This window comes from Nerophis ophidion, linkage group LG02 (assembly GCF_033978795.1).
Source record: "Nerophis ophidion isolate RoL-2023_Sa linkage group LG02, RoL_Noph_v1.0, whole genome shotgun sequence".
In the NCBI taxonomy this organism is placed as follows: Eukaryota; Metazoa; Chordata; class Actinopteri; order Syngnathiformes; family Syngnathidae; genus Nerophis; species Nerophis ophidion.
Window position 1 is genome coordinate 17,778,204 of NC_084612.1, and position 17,387 is coordinate 17,795,590.

The 17,387-nt window shown below is 37.0% G+C and overlaps 1 protein-coding gene and 1 long non-coding RNA gene across 4 annotated transcripts in view; one reads left to right on the forward strand and one right to left on the reverse strand.

The window, feature by feature from the left end:
* The window catches only part of LOC133537423 (uncharacterized), a 32,710-nt gene that overhangs the window by 14,040 nt on the left and 1,283 nt on the right, over positions 1-17,387 (reverse strand). Inside the window, exon 2 of the long non-coding RNA XR_009802697.1 lies at positions 14,252-14,406. This is a non-coding gene — a long non-coding RNA (uncharacterized LOC133537423). The remainder of the gene's footprint in view (positions 1-14,251; positions 14,407-17,387) is intronic.
* The window catches only part of LOC133537403 (ras-specific guanine nucleotide-releasing factor 1-like), a 71,891-nt gene that overhangs the window by 13,307 nt on the left and 41,197 nt on the right, over positions 1-17,387 (forward strand). For all 3 annotated transcript variants that reach the window (XM_061878423.1, XM_061878413.1, XM_061878417.1), the window contains exons 3-11: positions 6,316-6,463; positions 7,139-7,231; positions 7,664-7,917; positions 7,992-8,071; positions 8,836-9,029; positions 13,075-13,184; positions 13,726-13,844; positions 14,261-14,421; positions 14,486-14,549. In XM_061878423.1, coding sequence (XP_061734407.1) covers positions 6,316-6,463; positions 7,139-7,231; positions 7,664-7,917; positions 7,992-8,071; positions 8,836-9,029; positions 13,075-13,184; positions 13,726-13,844; positions 14,261-14,421; positions 14,486-14,549 — 1,223 coding nt within the window. The remainder of the gene's footprint in view (positions 1-6,315; positions 6,464-7,138; positions 7,232-7,663; positions 7,918-7,991; positions 8,072-8,835; positions 9,030-13,074; positions 13,185-13,725; positions 13,845-14,260; positions 14,422-14,485; positions 14,550-17,387) is intronic.

Here is a 17,387-nt window from a genome sequence, read left to right on the forward strand (position 1 = left end):
ATGTTGTCAAAATGTAGGTATATGTAGCTGTGTAGTAGTTTATGTCAACTTATCACACTGTGATTTTTAAAGGAGTCTCTACTGCTCATTAAGCATCAGCATAAGTTGAATTTTTATGAACGAATGTTGAGGAATTGCATTTTAAAACATTGGGGGCAAGTGGGGTGCACTAGCTCAGTCGTTCTCAAATGGGGGTATGCGTACCCCTGGGGGTACTTGAAGGTATGCCAAGGGGTATGTGAGATATTTAAAACATATTCTAAAAATAGCAACAATTCATAAATCCTTTATAAATATATTTATTGAATAATACTTTAACAAAATATGAATGTAAGTTCATTTCAATTCAGTGTTGACAGCTACATTTTTTGTGGACATGTTCCATAAATATTGATGTTAAAGATATCTTTTTTTGTGAAGAAATGTTTAGAATTAAGTTCATGAATCCAGATGGATCTCCATTACAATCCCCAAAGAGGGCACTTTAAGTTGATGATTATTTCTATGTGTAGAAATCTTTATTTATAATTAAATCACTTGTTTATTTTTCAACAAGTTTTTAGTTATTTTTATATATTTTTTTCCAAATAGTTCAAGAAAGACCACTACAAATGAGCAATATTTTGCACTGTTATACAATTTAATAAATCAGAAACTGATGACATAGTGCTGTATTTTACTTCTTTATCTCTTTTTTTCAACCAAGAATGCTTTGCTCTGATTAGGGGGTACTTGAATTAAAAACATTTTCACAAGGGGTACATCACTGAAAAAAGGTTGAGAACCATTGCACTAGCTGGCTGCGACTAAGGATGGGCAATATGGCCTAAAATGTAAATCGCGAAATATACTGCAGCCTCCTGCAATAACTATATACTGTATATCACAACATACAAACCCCGTTTCCGTATGAGTTGGGAAATTGTGTTAGATGTAAATATAAACGGAATACAATGATTTGCAAATCCTTCTCAACCTATATTCAATTGAATGCACTACAAAAGACAAGATATTTGATGTTCAAACTCATGAACTTTTTTTTTTTTTTGCAAATAATAATTAACTTAGAATTTCATGGCTGCAACACGTGCCAAAGTAGTTGGGAAAGGGGATGTTCACCATTGTGTTACATCACCTTTTCTTTTAACAACACTCGATAAACGTTTGGGAACTGAGGAAACTAATTGTTGAAGCTTTGAAAGTGGAATTCTTTACCATTCTTGCTTGATGTACAGCTTAAGTTGTTCAACAGTCCGGGGTCTTGTTGTCGTATTTTACTCTTCATAATGCGCCACACATTTTCGATGGGGGACATGTCTGGACTGCAGGCGGGCCAGGAAAGTACCCGCACCCTTTTACTACGAAGCCACGCTGTTGTAACACGTGGCTTGGCATTGTTTTGCTGAAATAAGCAGGGGCGTCCATGATAACGTTGCTTGGATGACAACATATGTTGTTCCAAAACCTGTATGGACCTTTCAGCATTAATGGTGCCTTCACAGATGTGTAAGTTACCCATGCCTTGAGCACAAATACACCCTCATACCATCACAGATGCTTGCTTTTGAACTTTGCGCCTATAACAATCCGTATGATTATTTTCCTCTTTGTTCCGGAGGACACCACATCCACAGTTTCCAAATATAATTTGAAATGTGGACTCGTCAGACCACAGAACACTTTTCCACTTTGCATCAGTCAATCTTAGAAGAGCTCGGGCCCAGCGAAGCTGGTGTTGTTCCTGGGTGTTGTTGATTAATGGCTTTCGCTTTGCATAGTAGAGTTTTAACTTGCACTTAAAGATGTACCGACCACTGTAGTTATTGACAGTTTTATGAAGTGTTCATGAGCCAGTGTGGTGATATCCTTTACACACCGATATCGTTTTTTGATGCAGTACCGCCTGAGGGATCAAAGGTCCATAATATCATCGCTTACGTGCAGTGATTTCTCCAGATTCTCTGAACCTTTTGATGATTTTACAGACCGTAGATGGTAAAATCCCTAAATTCCTTGAAATAGCTCGTTGAGAAATTTTGTTCTAAAACTGTTTGACAATTTGCTTACAAATTGGTGACCCTCACCCCATCCTTGTTTGTGAATTACTTAGCATTTCATGGAAGCTGCTTTTATACCCAATCATGGCACCCACCTGTTCCCAATTAGCCTGCACACCTGTGGGATGTTCCAAATAAGTGTTTGATGAGAATTCCTCAACTTTATCAGTATTTATTGCCACCTTTCCCAACTTTTTTGTCACGTGTTGCTGGCATCAAATTCTAAAGTTAATGATTATTTGCACACAAAAAAAAATGTTTATCAGTTTTAACATCAAATATGTTGTCTTTGTAGCATATTCAACTGAATATGGGTTGAAAATTATTTGCAAATCATTGTATTCTGTTTATATTTACATCCAACACAATTTCCCAACTCATATGGAAACGGGGTTAGTATTTTTTGGCCTGTAAATGATAATACAACCATCTCAAAATGGGTTTACATGGGCTCCTAATTGGGCTGTTGACATATGTGGTAACATATAGTGCTTCCTGTTATATTATTTTATTAAAATTACTGTAATACAGTATTAAGATTTTTGCTAATTTACTGTTAAAGGGGAATTGCATTTTTTGGGGAATTTTACCTATCATTCACAATCCTTATGTAAAAAAAGAACAGTTTTTTTTTAATGCATTCTAACTTATAAATGTAAATAAATGAGAGCAAAAGTTGCTTATATTACAGCCTATGAGAGTCGCTCTATTCTGCTTATAAAGCCCTTAAAAAACCTTTAAGCACTTCCATTATTGTTTTATTTAAACACTGTAAGTATATATGTAATGTTGTAACAGCCATCTTGCCATCTCCGAGTCTAAATTGGCTCTCAAAGTTGACCAACTTCTCAGTTTATGTCCACATAATTTTACTAACAAAGTGAGGGGCATTATTTATGATCTAGAATTAAGTTTCACGAGCTCCGAGGCGATGCAGCAGCTCACCAGTTGAGGATGTCAATACAGCAGCATGAGTAAATGTAGCTAAATGTAGTCCCTTAACGTTAGTGCTTATAATAACAGTATCGCTAATACCTGATTTAATATTCAGATCACAACATGTAAATGGAGTATTGTTGGCTGTTTTTGGATGGTTATTTATCGGGTTTTATGGTCGGAATAAATGCACTAGACACAAAGACATCATGCCTTTCATTGGCTTCATTGTATGCAGACTTTTATTTACTTTTACTTACGAGTTAGAACATTTTTTTTTTTTTTTTAAAGACTTACTGTATGTTATTGTCTGTCATAGGAATTGTGAATTATAGGCAAAATTGTAAAATAAGTGCAATTCCCCTTTAATAACTGGTTGCTTTCTGTTGTAACATTGTTCTGTAAACACTTGATATTTGGATACTTTACATTAGTTTTAGGCAATACTATAAATCTGGGTATCGATCCAACACCATGGGCAGTATTGGCTATACAAATGCTGATACTGATACTTCAAAATTTTCAAAACCATTGAAAGATTAATTTTTCATAACACAATTTTAACTGAACAAAAACACAGGTAGGCGGTGTAACAATATCAATTAAATATTTAATAACTTTTTTTCCCCCCCAAAGCCCACATGTCGAGTTATTTACTGAGTATGCAAACAATAACAAAATATGCTTACAAATTGGTGACCCTCACTCCATCCTTGTTTGTGAATTACTGTAGTATTGACCATACACTGACCATAAATTTGGTATTGTCACTATTGATATGTGTATCGATCCGCCCACCTGTTTACAACCAAGAGCTCTAGCTGAGTGGTTAGCGGCTAACATATCCCTTTTACGGTGTACAGTGTAGCATGTTTAGTTATTCCTCGTCCTCAAATGATAATGGTACTTGTATCAAACTTAGTTTATTTGCTGCCAATGAGGAGAGGATTGCTGACTGAAAAGTGGCCGTGCAGTGTGGAGGGACATTAGCCACTAGCTACCTAGCAGGGAAGCTTTATTCCGTTCACTTGTCAAATTTGCGAGACAAACCTACGATAGTTTTAAAAGCTTTATCGTCGGCTGACTTTATAAGAATAATATTATATATTATGTATATTGCGCAACCTTAGCTGCAACCAGCAGAGGTGCTGCTGATTCAGTCTCAACTAGTTTGTGGGCTGAAGAACAGTATGACATCAGCAACAGGAAGTCAAGTTACATCCCCGCGATTGCACAACTGCTTCCAAGAGCATTATTCTTATACAACAGAAGCATTGAAACAAGAGTTAAAAACATTCAAAACAACATAAAAAACATGTTTGTTACATTTTCCGAGGAAAGTCAAATGCACGTTCTGACACCAAAATTTTTTTTTATTTTAACTGAATAGATTGGGCAGATCTGTCCAACGAGCAAAAGATCAAGCGGACGAGGACGCAGAAAACTGAGCATTGCAATCACTCTAAATGTCAGCGCTGTGCATTTGTGTGAATAAGGAGCAATTGAATTTTGCTCACTTGGGTTGTACGGTATGACGGTTTGTGGTACAATTTGTACAATTTGTGGTACTGATGTAGTATCGTGGTATTAATGAATCAAAAACTGTACCATACTCTGTTTAAAAAGTACGGGCATGACGGCGCTTCGTCACGTCATTACATTACTGGTTTTACGAGCAGAAGAGCATGTTTGGCAACACACAATCATTGAGGACTTACAAGCAGACAATGTGTGTAGACAGAAAAGGGAGAACGGACGCATTTTGGCCTCAAAACTAAATAGAAAAGTGAAGCTGTAACACTGAAACGCCCTCAGGAAGAGATGCTTTGTTTAAAACATGGCTAGCTACTGTAGCTAGCGGCGAACGTCCATGCGCAGTCGGCAGTGTTTTAGCTACTTCTAAATCACTAATCCTCGCCTCCATGGCGACGAATAAAGTAAGTTTCTCACTAGTATCTTCCCTGCAGGACGAACAATAGCTAAACAGGCTTCACTACACACTTTAGCTCACTGGCATAACAATGTAAACAAACGCCACTGGTGGATCTACACTTAACATCCACTGTAATGATACAAAGTTCAGCAGCGTATCTAGTCGATACTATTATGGTTACATCGATATTTTTTATCATCAAACAATATTTTTTCCTTTTTAAAAAATGTATATTATGTTTATTTACTCAAGAAATACATCCCTGGACACATTAAGACTTTGAATATGACCAATGTATGATCCTGAAACTACTTTGTATCGGATCGATACCTAAATTTGTGGTATTATCCAAAACTAATGTAACGTATCAAACACAGAAGAATAAGGGATTACATTTTAACAGAAGTGTAGATAGAACATGTTGAAACGGAAAAAAAACAGATATTAACAGTAAATGTACAAGTGGATTAATAATTCATTTTTACAGCTTCCATCCATCCATTTTTCTACCGACTGTCCCTTTTGGGGTCGCTGAAGCCTATCTCAGCTGCATTGGGGCAGAAGGCGGGGTACACCCTGGACAAGTCGCCACCTCATCACAGCATTTTTACAGCTTGTCCCTCATAATTTTTACAAAATAATAGAATGATAAATGGCATGATATGTTAATGCACATGTCAACAGACAAATTTGGAGCCTTTGTTTGCTTACTTAATACTAAAAGACAAGTTGTCTAGTATGTTTACCATTTTATTTAAGGCCAAAGTTTTTCTTCGATCGCAATAAGAAACATATGTTTAATGTACTGTAAGATTTTTTTGTTAAAACAAAGCCAATAATGCCATTTTTTGTGGTTCTCCTTATTTAGAAAAGTACCTTAAAATATTGAAATACATTTTGGTACCGGTACTAAAATATTGGTATCGTGACAACCCTAGTGCTCCATCAAAAGCAATGACTTTTACTGTACAGAATGTTAGTAGCCAATGAGTATACAGCAGAAGCAAAGTATGGAAGAAATTTGCATTGTTTTACACTGCCACTGGAACTTTTTCGCGATGTACCAAGATGCAATTGTGTGAGTTTGAAGAAGTCGTCGGCTTTGATTTCAAGCTTATTTTAGCATTCTTGTCCAATATTAACAGTGGGTAAAGAAAAAAAACATTGTTCATACAGAAGCGGCATTTGTATCTAGTTTGATGCAGTATAGCTGTTATACAAGTGCATATGTGGACTGATCCTGTAAAGGTACCATAAGTTAAAATTATACTGATCAAAGATCGGCTTCGTCTTTGATTCAGCCACTGAAACGGCCCATTGAAACGGCCCATTAAAAAGTACAATAATGAGGTCCTTTTGATGTCTGTGTCTGTTTGCGTGTCACTGTAGTTACAGGAACTTGGCTACAGAGCATGAGACTCTCATGCAGAAGTATCTCCATCTACTACAAATAGTGGAGACGGAGAAAACGGTTGCCAAGCAACTTCGACAACAGATCGAGGATGGGGAAATTGAGATAGAGCGGCTAAAATCAGAGGTAAACTGCCTTGTGTTATCTTTCTATAAACATGTGTTGACTACATTGGATGTGGAATACAGCTTGGAGAAATTGGCTTGAAAATAAATACCGAAAGGTTCACGGGACAAAAATTGTGCTTACTTTTAATATATTTGTCTTAAAAAGAAAGCTTTTATAACTTCAGTATCTTTTGTCAATATTACATCCAAACAAAGCAGTAGTCTAATGTTTAACAGAAACCACCTGTCAATCAATGAGAATTTGTAGAGCAAATGCATTTCACTTTACTACAGAAATGGATACCTCAGTCTGAATGGAACCTTTTCAGTAAATGAATCAGCTACTTTAGTATCTGAAACTACAATCAGCATAACAAAGAATTAATCGGTCTGTTTAAAATGCAGACTTAATAGATGCTCTTTTTATGGAAGTATTAAGTATTTCAACAATGTTCTAACTAAAATGGGGATAAATAAAACAAGACTGAATTTGATAAAATAGGTGCAATTTTCAGACAATTTTCAAGTGTGAATGTTGTCTGTCTATCTGTGTTGGCCCTGCGATGAGGTGGCGACTTGTCCGCTCGAATGCGGCTGAGATAGGCTCCAGCACCCCCCGCGCCCTGTAAGGGACAAGAGGTAGAAAAAGGGTGGATGGATGTAACTATCTACTGGATTTTACTTTGAATGCCAGATTGCAGGGCTGCTGAAGGACAATGAGAAGATCCAGTCCAATCCAGAAGTACCGCCCAGTGATGATGACACAGAAATCAAGAAAATAAAAAAGGTGGGGAACTTGAGTGTGCATCCACATTTAGCAAGCAAGTTAAAAATAACCAAAGCAATGAAAAGCAACTGAACGCTTTCCCGCAGTTGAGAGCTCTTCATCCGACATTCAGTCAAGCAGCTGCTCTCTCTTCGAGGGCTCCTTCGACTAAAAGCACATGTCACTCTAAAGTTGGCAGCCTGCTCTGTGAACTGAAATGTTCACAGACCAGTGATGTATGGTTTCCACCACTGCAGATTAAGGAAACCAATTTTAAGAGCTGAGTTTTGAACCAAGTAATCTGTGGTATGCTTTGGGTCGGTAAATCTTGATCAGGTTTGAACATCCAAAAAGTATTTAACAAATGGGAATGCAATGAACAATGAATGAAATTTTGTATCGAGCATTTTTGTTTTGTAGAAGAATACAATATACCACTGATTCCCATCGCAGGTCCAAAGTTTCCTACGAGGCTGGATTTGCCGCAGGAAGTGGAAAACCATCATCCAAGATTACATCCGTTCACCCCATGCAGAAAGCATGAGGAAGAGGAACCAGGTGGTGTTTAGCATGCTGGAGGCCGAAGCGGAATACGTCCAGCAACTGCACATCCTGGTCAACAACTTTCTGCGGCCTCTACGCATGGCCGCCAGCTCCAAAAAGCCACCCATCACCCACGATGATGTCAGCAGCATCTTCCTCAACAGGTAGTGAAGCAGCCGACGGCGACGGCATTTTGCGAAGATGAAAAACTCATGACTGTGCCTATTTGTTTTGTCAGCGAGACTATCATGTTCCTCCACCAAATCTTTTACCAGGGCCTGAAGGCCAGGATAGCCAGCTGGCCAACCCTGGTGCTGGGTAAGAATTATGGCAATCTCTCCAAAAATACACACTGACATTTTCTGAAAGGTAGGCTGTAGTTTTCGGGATGCTTTTGGCCTCCACTTTCTTGTATCCTAAAAGGGCTCTTGAATAGAATAATCAAGAATTTATGAAGTGCAAGCCATCTGGACAGACTCCTTGTTCATCAAATTTGAATCGCAGATAAAAGTCACCAACTTGCAAGGAATCTTCACCATGCTTCTCTGTTGCCCGCAGACAGGCAGAAAGCAATCTGCCTTCTGTTGCAGCCAAATTTACTAATTTTGACTGAGACTTTAATCAAGCTCTCAAAACTGTGCTCAAAAGAATCACACTGGTCTTTGCCAACTTGGAGCTGTTGGTGAGGGCGGGCATCTTGTAACAGTCAAAGGGAAGTCAGTTGAAGCCTCTTCTGTCTGCAACACTCAGCCTTCTTTGCTGTCCACTCCATTCCATATCTTGTCTTTGCCTGCTTCAGATTCCAATGACTGTGTCTTGTTGCATTACTTAGGTTGTATAGAGATACATGATATCATTTGTCTATGGGCCAAGTCTGTCAATATAAATATTTTTTATATGAATATATTTTCAGGCAATCTTCCATAATCTTATTCAATTATAGTTTTATGACTAAGCAAAAAAAAAAAAAAAAAACAGCTCGCCAATCCATATTAGGCGGCGAAAAGTTAAAGTATGCTTAACAAGGTCCTGGTTTGAAAACTGAAAATTTTACCCAACATAATTCTTATTTATTTTCTCAGCTGACCTATTTGACATTTTGCTGCCCATGTTAAACATCTACCAAGAATTTGTGCGGAACCACCAGTACAGCCTGCAAATCTTGGCCCACTGCAAACAGAACCGAGACTTTGACAAGCTGCTGAAGCAGTACGAGGCCAAGCCTGATTGCGAAGAAAGGACGCTGGAGACATTCCTCACTTACCCCATGTTTCAGGTACCCACATCAAGACAAACATGTTCCTTATTGTGCTTCACTGCATGCACTGCGACATGGACCTTTCTTTTCCCCACAAACAACACTTACAACAACAGTTGTTATCGCTTGGGGAGTGCAGGTATTTTATAGCTTTTATTTAAGTGCAATCATAAATCTGGCCATCCCCTCCTTCAGGTTTAGTGGGAACTGAAAGATGGCGTTTAAGTGTACCTATTTTAATTGTTAATTATGGCCCCTGCAGCAACTGTACATTTCACTTTTATAATCACCACATCAGTAATGCAACAGTTATGGCCTATAATGTATTGCATCTATTAGAGCCGTTTGTGTTTTCTTGCCTGTGGTTCTAAGAGCTCGGTAATGACTCGACAGTATTTCTTGTGAGGAGGCAACAGTTGCTAAGTTTTTAATGGGAAGAGGGGTTTTTTCTAGTTATCAAACAGATATAAGGACATAGATGTGAAATAATAGACTATGGGGGTAAATGGGACACACCTCTTAATAACTTAGGTAACTTCAGTGTTATGATGCTAAGATACTGGCAAAATGTTTGGCTACACGACTTAAGTGTGTTTTGTCAAATATTATTCACCGAGACCAATCAGGTTTCCTACAAGGAAAAAACATAGGAAACAATATTAGACAGTTAGCAGAAATTATATAAAATTATACTATGGAAAATAAAACAGGATTAATTTTTGGAGCCGACCTGGAGAAGGCTTTTGACAAAATTAGTTTAGATTTTATTTGTAAAAGCTTAGTTTTTTTCAATTTTGGCAACTCTATATTACATTGGATCAAGACGCTATGTAGTAAAACTAACTCTAGAATTATCAATAATGGATACATCTCTGGGACAATACCTCTCTATGAAGAGGTCTAAAACAAGGGTGCCCTTTGTCTCCATAATGATTTATTATTGCTATGGAAATATTGGCGATTAAAGTTAGATTGAATAAAAATATTGAAGGGCTCAGTAATAATTATATTGAAAGTAAAATAACAATGTTTGCAGACGATACAAGCTTCTTTATCAGCCTCAATCCTCGTTGTTTGTGGAACCTTCTTAATCTTTTGGACATATTTTGACAGCAATCTGGGTTTAAGATTATGATAAATGTAAAATTTTAAGGATCGGAAATCTAAAGGGAACGTCCTTCCGAATGGAATGCAAAGTGCCTGTTTTGTGGACAGATGGACCGTTAACATACTTGATGTTTTTGTACCACAGAATCTGGAAGATCCATGCTCAGTAAATTATGATAATCGACTAAGAAAGCTGGATAAAATTATGCAACTATGGAAAGGGAAATTTTTAACCTTGTATGGTAAAATATCTATTGTCAACTCATTAATTATTCCTCAGTTTATTTATTTGTTTTTGTCATTACCAGCTCCATTACAAAACTTTTTTAAGATTTATGAACGGAGGGTCTTCGATTTTGTCTAGGACGGCAAACCAGAAAAGATTAAAAGAAAGGTTTTGTACAATGAATAATGAATATGGGGGCCTGAAACTTCTCAACCTTGAAGCTCTGTGTCTCTCTTTAAAAGCATCAATTGTTCCAAAGATGTACTTAAAAACTGAGTGGTACACAAGTGTCCTGTTGGACAGAAAAAATGTACTGTATCAAAAGAAATTGTATCCGTTTTTACAAGTGATCTTTTTTTCTTATGTAGAGAGTCTGCTGGGAAACATAGAGGGGTTTATAAAAGAAACAATCCACTCATGGTGGTGTTTTCAATTTTATGTGCCAAAAAAAAGAGATGATATTTTGCAGCAGATAATATGGATGAACTCTAATACTGTAATCGATGGAATATGTTTGAAAGAGGAATCATTTTTGTCAATGATATTATCAATGAAAATGGTAAAATTATGAAGTATGATGAATTTAGAACTATGTATGGTGATGCTTGTTCAAGCTTTTCTTTTCATCAAATAACTGGAGTAATTAGGAAACAAATAATTAATTATAGATTACTAAATTACTAGTTTGTAAACCTCTAATAAGAAATTCTAGTTGGCAAAAAGGAACTAAAATAAATAGAAAAACAAATAATTTTTATTTAATAAAGAAATCTTAGAAGGCTGTCCCATACAACACATATGGAAAATGGGAGGACTTTTTTGACTGCCTGTTGCCAGGGGATGCCATATTCAAACTAATCTACAAAACTACTATCGATGTGCAAAATCGTTATTTTCAAATTAAAATTATTTAAAACTTCTTACCCACTTGGAAAATGTTAAAACTATGGAATATGACTGAGTCAGATGATTGCCGATTTTGTTGTCAGGAATCAGAATCCACCCTGCATTTGTTTTGGTATTGTCATATTGTGTCTTCCTTTTGGGTGGTAGTTGAAAAAATATGTTTAAGCATTGGTTTGTTTATGAAGATTGATGTAGTTTCTGTTATTTTAGGAGAGTTCATTGACAGTCATGACTTAGTCAATTTAATTATAGTACTCGGTAAAAAGTTTATTTTTAAGGCCAAAATTAGATATTCACTTAGTATTACTTTCTTTAAAACATTTATTCAGTATTTTTTAACTATAGAAAGATACATGATTGAAAACGATAATGATGCCAAAAAACATGAAAAAAGATGGGAAATCCTTAAAGGCTTATTGTGAAAATGTAATTATGTTTATAGATATGCAACAACAGCAACATATATCCTATCTGTTATTGTATTCCCTATTTTTGAGTGTACAAAATGAAGGTGTGTGTTGCTGAGTCTGACTTGGACATAATATGGACTATATACAAATGCTTTTTAAAAAATTTTAATTTTGTTTATAAATTATATGCAATCTGTTGTTTTCCCTAATTTTTTGTTGTACATGGATGGGGGTGTGTGTTGCTGAGCCCGACTTGGACATTATCTGGACTGGACTTGGTTTTAAAAAACTTTTAGACAAGTTTAATTTCATTACCCAACCTGGTCTGGTAAAGGTAAAGTTTTTTTTAAATTTTATAAATAAAATGAAATAAGATAAAAAAAAATAAAAAATAAACATTTTCTTGGATGAAAAAGAAAGTAAAATCATTTAAAAACAATTACATAAAAAATAGTAATTAATGATAATGTTAGTGGACCGGCGGCACACACAATCATGTGTGCTTCAGGGACTGTGTCCCTAGCAGACTGTGTTATCTATGTTGTGGGAACCAGAATTTTGGTAGCAGAAAGAAACAACCCCTTTTTGTGTGAGTGGGTGCGGATGAATGTGAATGGGGGAAGGGCGTTTTTTTTTTGGGGGGGGGTTGATGCACTAATTGAAAGTGTATCTTGTGTTTTTTTATGAAGGACGGCGTGGCGCGGTTGGGAGAGTGGCTGTGTGCAACCCGAGGGTCCCTGGTTCAATCTCCACCTATTACCAACCTCGTCACGTCCGTTGTGTCCTGAGCAAGACACTTCACCCTTGCTCCTGATGGGTGCTGGTTAGCGCCTTGCATGGCAGCTCCCTCCATCAGTGTGTGAATATGTGTGTGAATGGGTGAATGTGGAAGTAGTGTCAAAGCGCTTTGAGTACCTTGAAGGTAGAAAAGCGCTATACAAGTACAACCCATTTACCATTTATGTTGATTTAACTTAAAAAAAAAAAAAAAATCCAAATAATAATAATAATTTGGGTAAGAAATAATCATGGATTAAATTTAACTCGACCATAGTTTTAATTATTTTTCATAACCAAATATGTAGACTTCAAAAGCTCTCGAAGCTGCAAAAAAACAACTATATCTTTTTCTATTTTCCCCTTCCATATTGATACTCTTGAATAATGTACAGTGGTACCTCAGTTTTCGTTAGTAAGCCGTTAAAATGTTTTATAAATTTTTCCAATGAGAAAAAATTCAATCATTACAGACGCCAAAAAAAGAATAACACTGAACATTGAAAACAAACCAAGGTGATCAGAAAAGTGTGGCATGCAAAAACCAAGACTCCACCTTACAATAAAGTGTTAAAACTACTTGTGATTTCTGGATCTTGTTTTTAATTTCAGGATTTCTCTCATGTTTCTCTGTTAGATCCCTCGTTATATCCTGACCCTTCACGAATTACTGGCTCACACTCCTCATGAGCATGTGGAGAGAAATAGCTTGGATTACGCCAAATCGAAACTCGAAGAACTTTCGAGGTACATCAATGTCTGTCAATCATTCAATCCCAATTAACTGCCAAGACTTACAACTAGCAAATTAGCATTTGACTAAAAGTCTTTGTTTTGCAAATGATAAAAGTAATTGAGTCTTTTTTTTTTGAATATTTTTTGAAATAATGGGACAATCTCACTATGAAGGGTAGTATAGTTTGCAATAATGCACCTCAACTTCCAATAATCAACTTAATGGCCTTCTTTAGACAGCATATCGGTTGAGGCAGAATCAACAGTGCCTCTGCTGGTTGCAGTCAAGTAGTGTACTCCCCTTTTACCAAAATTGCTTCAAGCTAAAACTAATCAAAAATCAATTAAGTTATGAATATGCCCATCTGTGCACCACAGTTCGAAATTCACAGAATATGTTCCTAAGGCATACATTTGTTTTCATGCACTTTTATTGTCAGACTAACTTGGAATCCCGTTGATTCACCTCAATGGGAGTTTTCACATGGGGATATGTTTTGTTTTGATTGTGTCCCTTATGATCTTGGAAGTAATTCCAGTTTATTTGTTTCAGAATAATGCACGATGAGGTGAGTGAGACAGAGAACATCAGAAAAAATCTGGCTATTGAGCGAATGATTGTCGAGGGCTGTGAAGTGCTGCTGGACACCAGCCAGACATTTGTAAGACAAGGTATGCATGTTTGATTTCTACAGCATTTCTGGCATTTTCAGTTAGTTCTAATTAACCGCTCTTTGGTTTTAGTAAACAAAGGGACGTTGATATTCCTCACCTGTTTATAAAACAATCCAATGTAGATTAAGATATGTTTAACAGTTAAATATAAAGGAAAACAGTCTACATCCCAGCTTTGTCTTAGTGGTGACAAAGGAAAATGAGCTATGGGCCGCAAATGGCCCCTGAGTGGGACTTTGGACAAATAATCAAAATGATACTCCAGCATAAGATCTAGAAATGCTGAAAAGAGTTTGTGGCAAGTAACCAATTACATGTGATATGCAGATTGGATAAAAACAGGGTTCTTAAATTAAGGTTTGGCTACTCTTGTCAAGGACTAGGCTGTGTCTGATAATACTGACCTTCCACAGGTTCTCTGATACAGGTGCCAATGAGCGAGAAGGGCAAGATCACCAGAGGCCGTCTGGGTTCTTTGTCTCTGAAGAAGGAAGGCGAGCGCCAGTGCTTCCTCTTTTCCAAACATCTCATCATCTGCACTCGAGGCTCGGGGGGGAAACTGCATATCACAAAGGTACAGCAGAAGCATGGTATCACTTTATTATCAACAGCATTTGTGTGCCACATTTGTGTTACAGAATGGTGTAGTGTCTCTCATTGACTGCACACTGATGGAAGAGACTGAGGGTGTCGATGATGAGCGTAAGTTACAGTTCATCTATCCATCCATTTCCAAACTTCACACAGCAAAGTTCCAACAGTGATTCAAACTCAGATCTCCTGACAGTAAGGCAGACGTGCTAACCACTATTCTTCTACCAAGCAGTAAAAGTTACTGTTGAGTGCAAAATATATAGTACAGTGCTGTTTCAGCCAAAGTAAATAGGTTCATATTTTGTTCTAAACACACCTAAAGTCAGCCAGGTATCCAGAGTCCAGACATTAATATAATAAAGTCAATATCAGCATCTTAAAGGCCTACTAAAATGAGATTTTCTTATTTAAACGGGAATAGCAAGTCCATTCTATGTGTCATACTGGATCATTTCGCAATATTGCCATATTTTTGCTGAAAGGATTTAGTAGAGAACATCGACGATAAAGATGCAACTTTTGGTCGCTAATAAAAAAGCCCTGCCTTTACCGGAAGTATGTGCGCATGATGTCACGAGTTGCAGGGCTCCAGACATATTCACATTGTTTATAATGGGAGCCACCAGCAGTAAGAGCAATTCAGACCGAGAAAGCGACAATTTCCCCATTAATTTGAGCGAGGATGAACGATTTGTGAATTAGGATATTGATAGTGAAGGACTAGGAAAAAAAAAGTAAAAAAAAGCGACGGCTCCGTGAGTGTGAGCGTTTCAGATGTAATTAGACACATTTACTAGGATAATTCTAGAAGATCCCTTATCTGCTTATTGTTTTAATAGTGTTTTAGTGAGATAGTAAAGATTGTAATGACATACCTCGAGGTCGGATGGCTGCGGTGAACATGCAGCGTCTCAGAGAGAAGGCAAGCTCACAGCTGCCTTTTTTGACAGCTGCTGCAGGAAGACGAATAATCCAATGATGTCTCCGGTAAGATATATATCACAATTTTTCCATCCAAAAACATGCTGGTTGACATAGAGAAAACAAGTTCGCTTGACCGCTCTGCTTCACTACAAAAAAAGAAACACCGGCTGTGTCTCGGTGCTAAAGACAGCTGCTATCCACTGCTCTCCACCAACAGCATTGTTTTTTTATAGTCTCCATTTTTAAATGAACAAATTGCAAAAGATTCAGCAACACAGATGTCCTGAATACTGTGTATTTATGCGATTAAAGCAGACGACTTTTAGCCGCTAGTGGTGCAGCGCTAATATTTCCTGACAGTCCGTGACGTCACACGCACACGTCATCATTCTGCGACGTTTTCAACAAGAAACTCGCGGGAAATTTAAAATTGCAATTTAGTAAACTAAAAAGGCCGTATTTGCATGTGTTGCAATGCTAATATTTCATCATTGATATATAAACTATCAGACTGCGCGGTCGGTAGTAGTGGGTTTCAGTAGGCCTTTAACAATAATTAGATTTAGTTCTACTGTTTTGTTGCCCACCCAGAGATCTAACAGCTATGGGAGAATAAACAATGTGTGAATAACACAATATATAATTGACCTTGAAAACCAGTGATATAAAGTGAAGGAGTAGAAGGAGCAGAAGAAGGAGGACAAAGAAGAGGCGCAGGAGACAGCCTCATGTTGTAGATCGATACTGAAATATCGATACGAAATATCGATACCGCCAGTACCAGATCTTGATGCTATATCAATTTTTAAATCAATATATCATTACTTTAGTTATTTGATATAGTGTATATTATTAATAGGAAGACAGTGTAAAGAAACTAAATCCTTGAGATTGTGTCAAATTGAAACGCAATTTGTGTGAACTACTTATTTTTCCACCAAAGTAAGTACCGTAGTAAGCAATGCGCAATCGCATCAGCACTATACTCAGTCATTGAGTCTATCATTTGCTTATATAAGAATACTATTGTCAATGAAAATAAGTCACTTAGTATGTATCTTTTTATTGTAGCCTATTTTCAGCGACAACATAAGTTGAATATAAATAAGAATGCACTTGTTTGCATTTGTTTCGCATTGTGATTTTATTTTGCTTTAATATGATTCCCCAGGAGCTTAAAATACATTACTTTCTGAGGTGGGTAGTAACGCTCTACATTTACTCCGTTACATCTACTTGATTAACTTTTGGGATAAATTGTACTTCTAAGAGTAGTTTTTATGCAACATACTTTTACTTTTACTTGAGTATATTTATAGAGGAGAAACGCTATTTTTACTCCGCTCCATTTATCTACATTCAACTCGCTACTCGCTACTTTTTTTATCGATCTGTTAATGTTTGTTTTGGTTTTTCAGACAGACCTTCTAAGTAGGATCTACGCATGCCTGCGTTTCACCAATCACATGGTGACGTTGGACCAATCAAACAGAGCCAGGCGGTCACATGACCCGACTTAAACAAGTTGAAAAACTTATTGGGTGTTACCATTTAGTGGTCAATTGTACGGAATATGTATTGTACTGTGCAATCTACTAATACAAGTTTCAATCAATCAATCAAAAGTGTAAAGGAAAAAAGACACTTTTTATTTCAACCGTACTTCCCGTCAAAAGCCTAAAGACTGATCGCACAGTTCCTGTCTTCACAATGAAAGTGCCGCTCCATCGCGCCTGCGCTAACAAAATACAGTAAGAGTCTCCGAAAGCCAGCGCAAACAAGCGAGCAAGCTACGTAGTTTGCCGCCAATGTATTTATTGTAAAGTGTATAAAAACGGATATCGAAGCTGGACAAATAAGATGCCAAAAACCAACGACTTTCACGTGGTATTAGACAGAAAGGAGGAACTTTTTTTCTCCTCCATTTGAAAAGGTGGACATTATCAGCACTGCTGTCTGATTCCAATCAATGCAAGTCATCAGAATCAGGTAATACACCAACTTATATTCTTGTCTTCATGA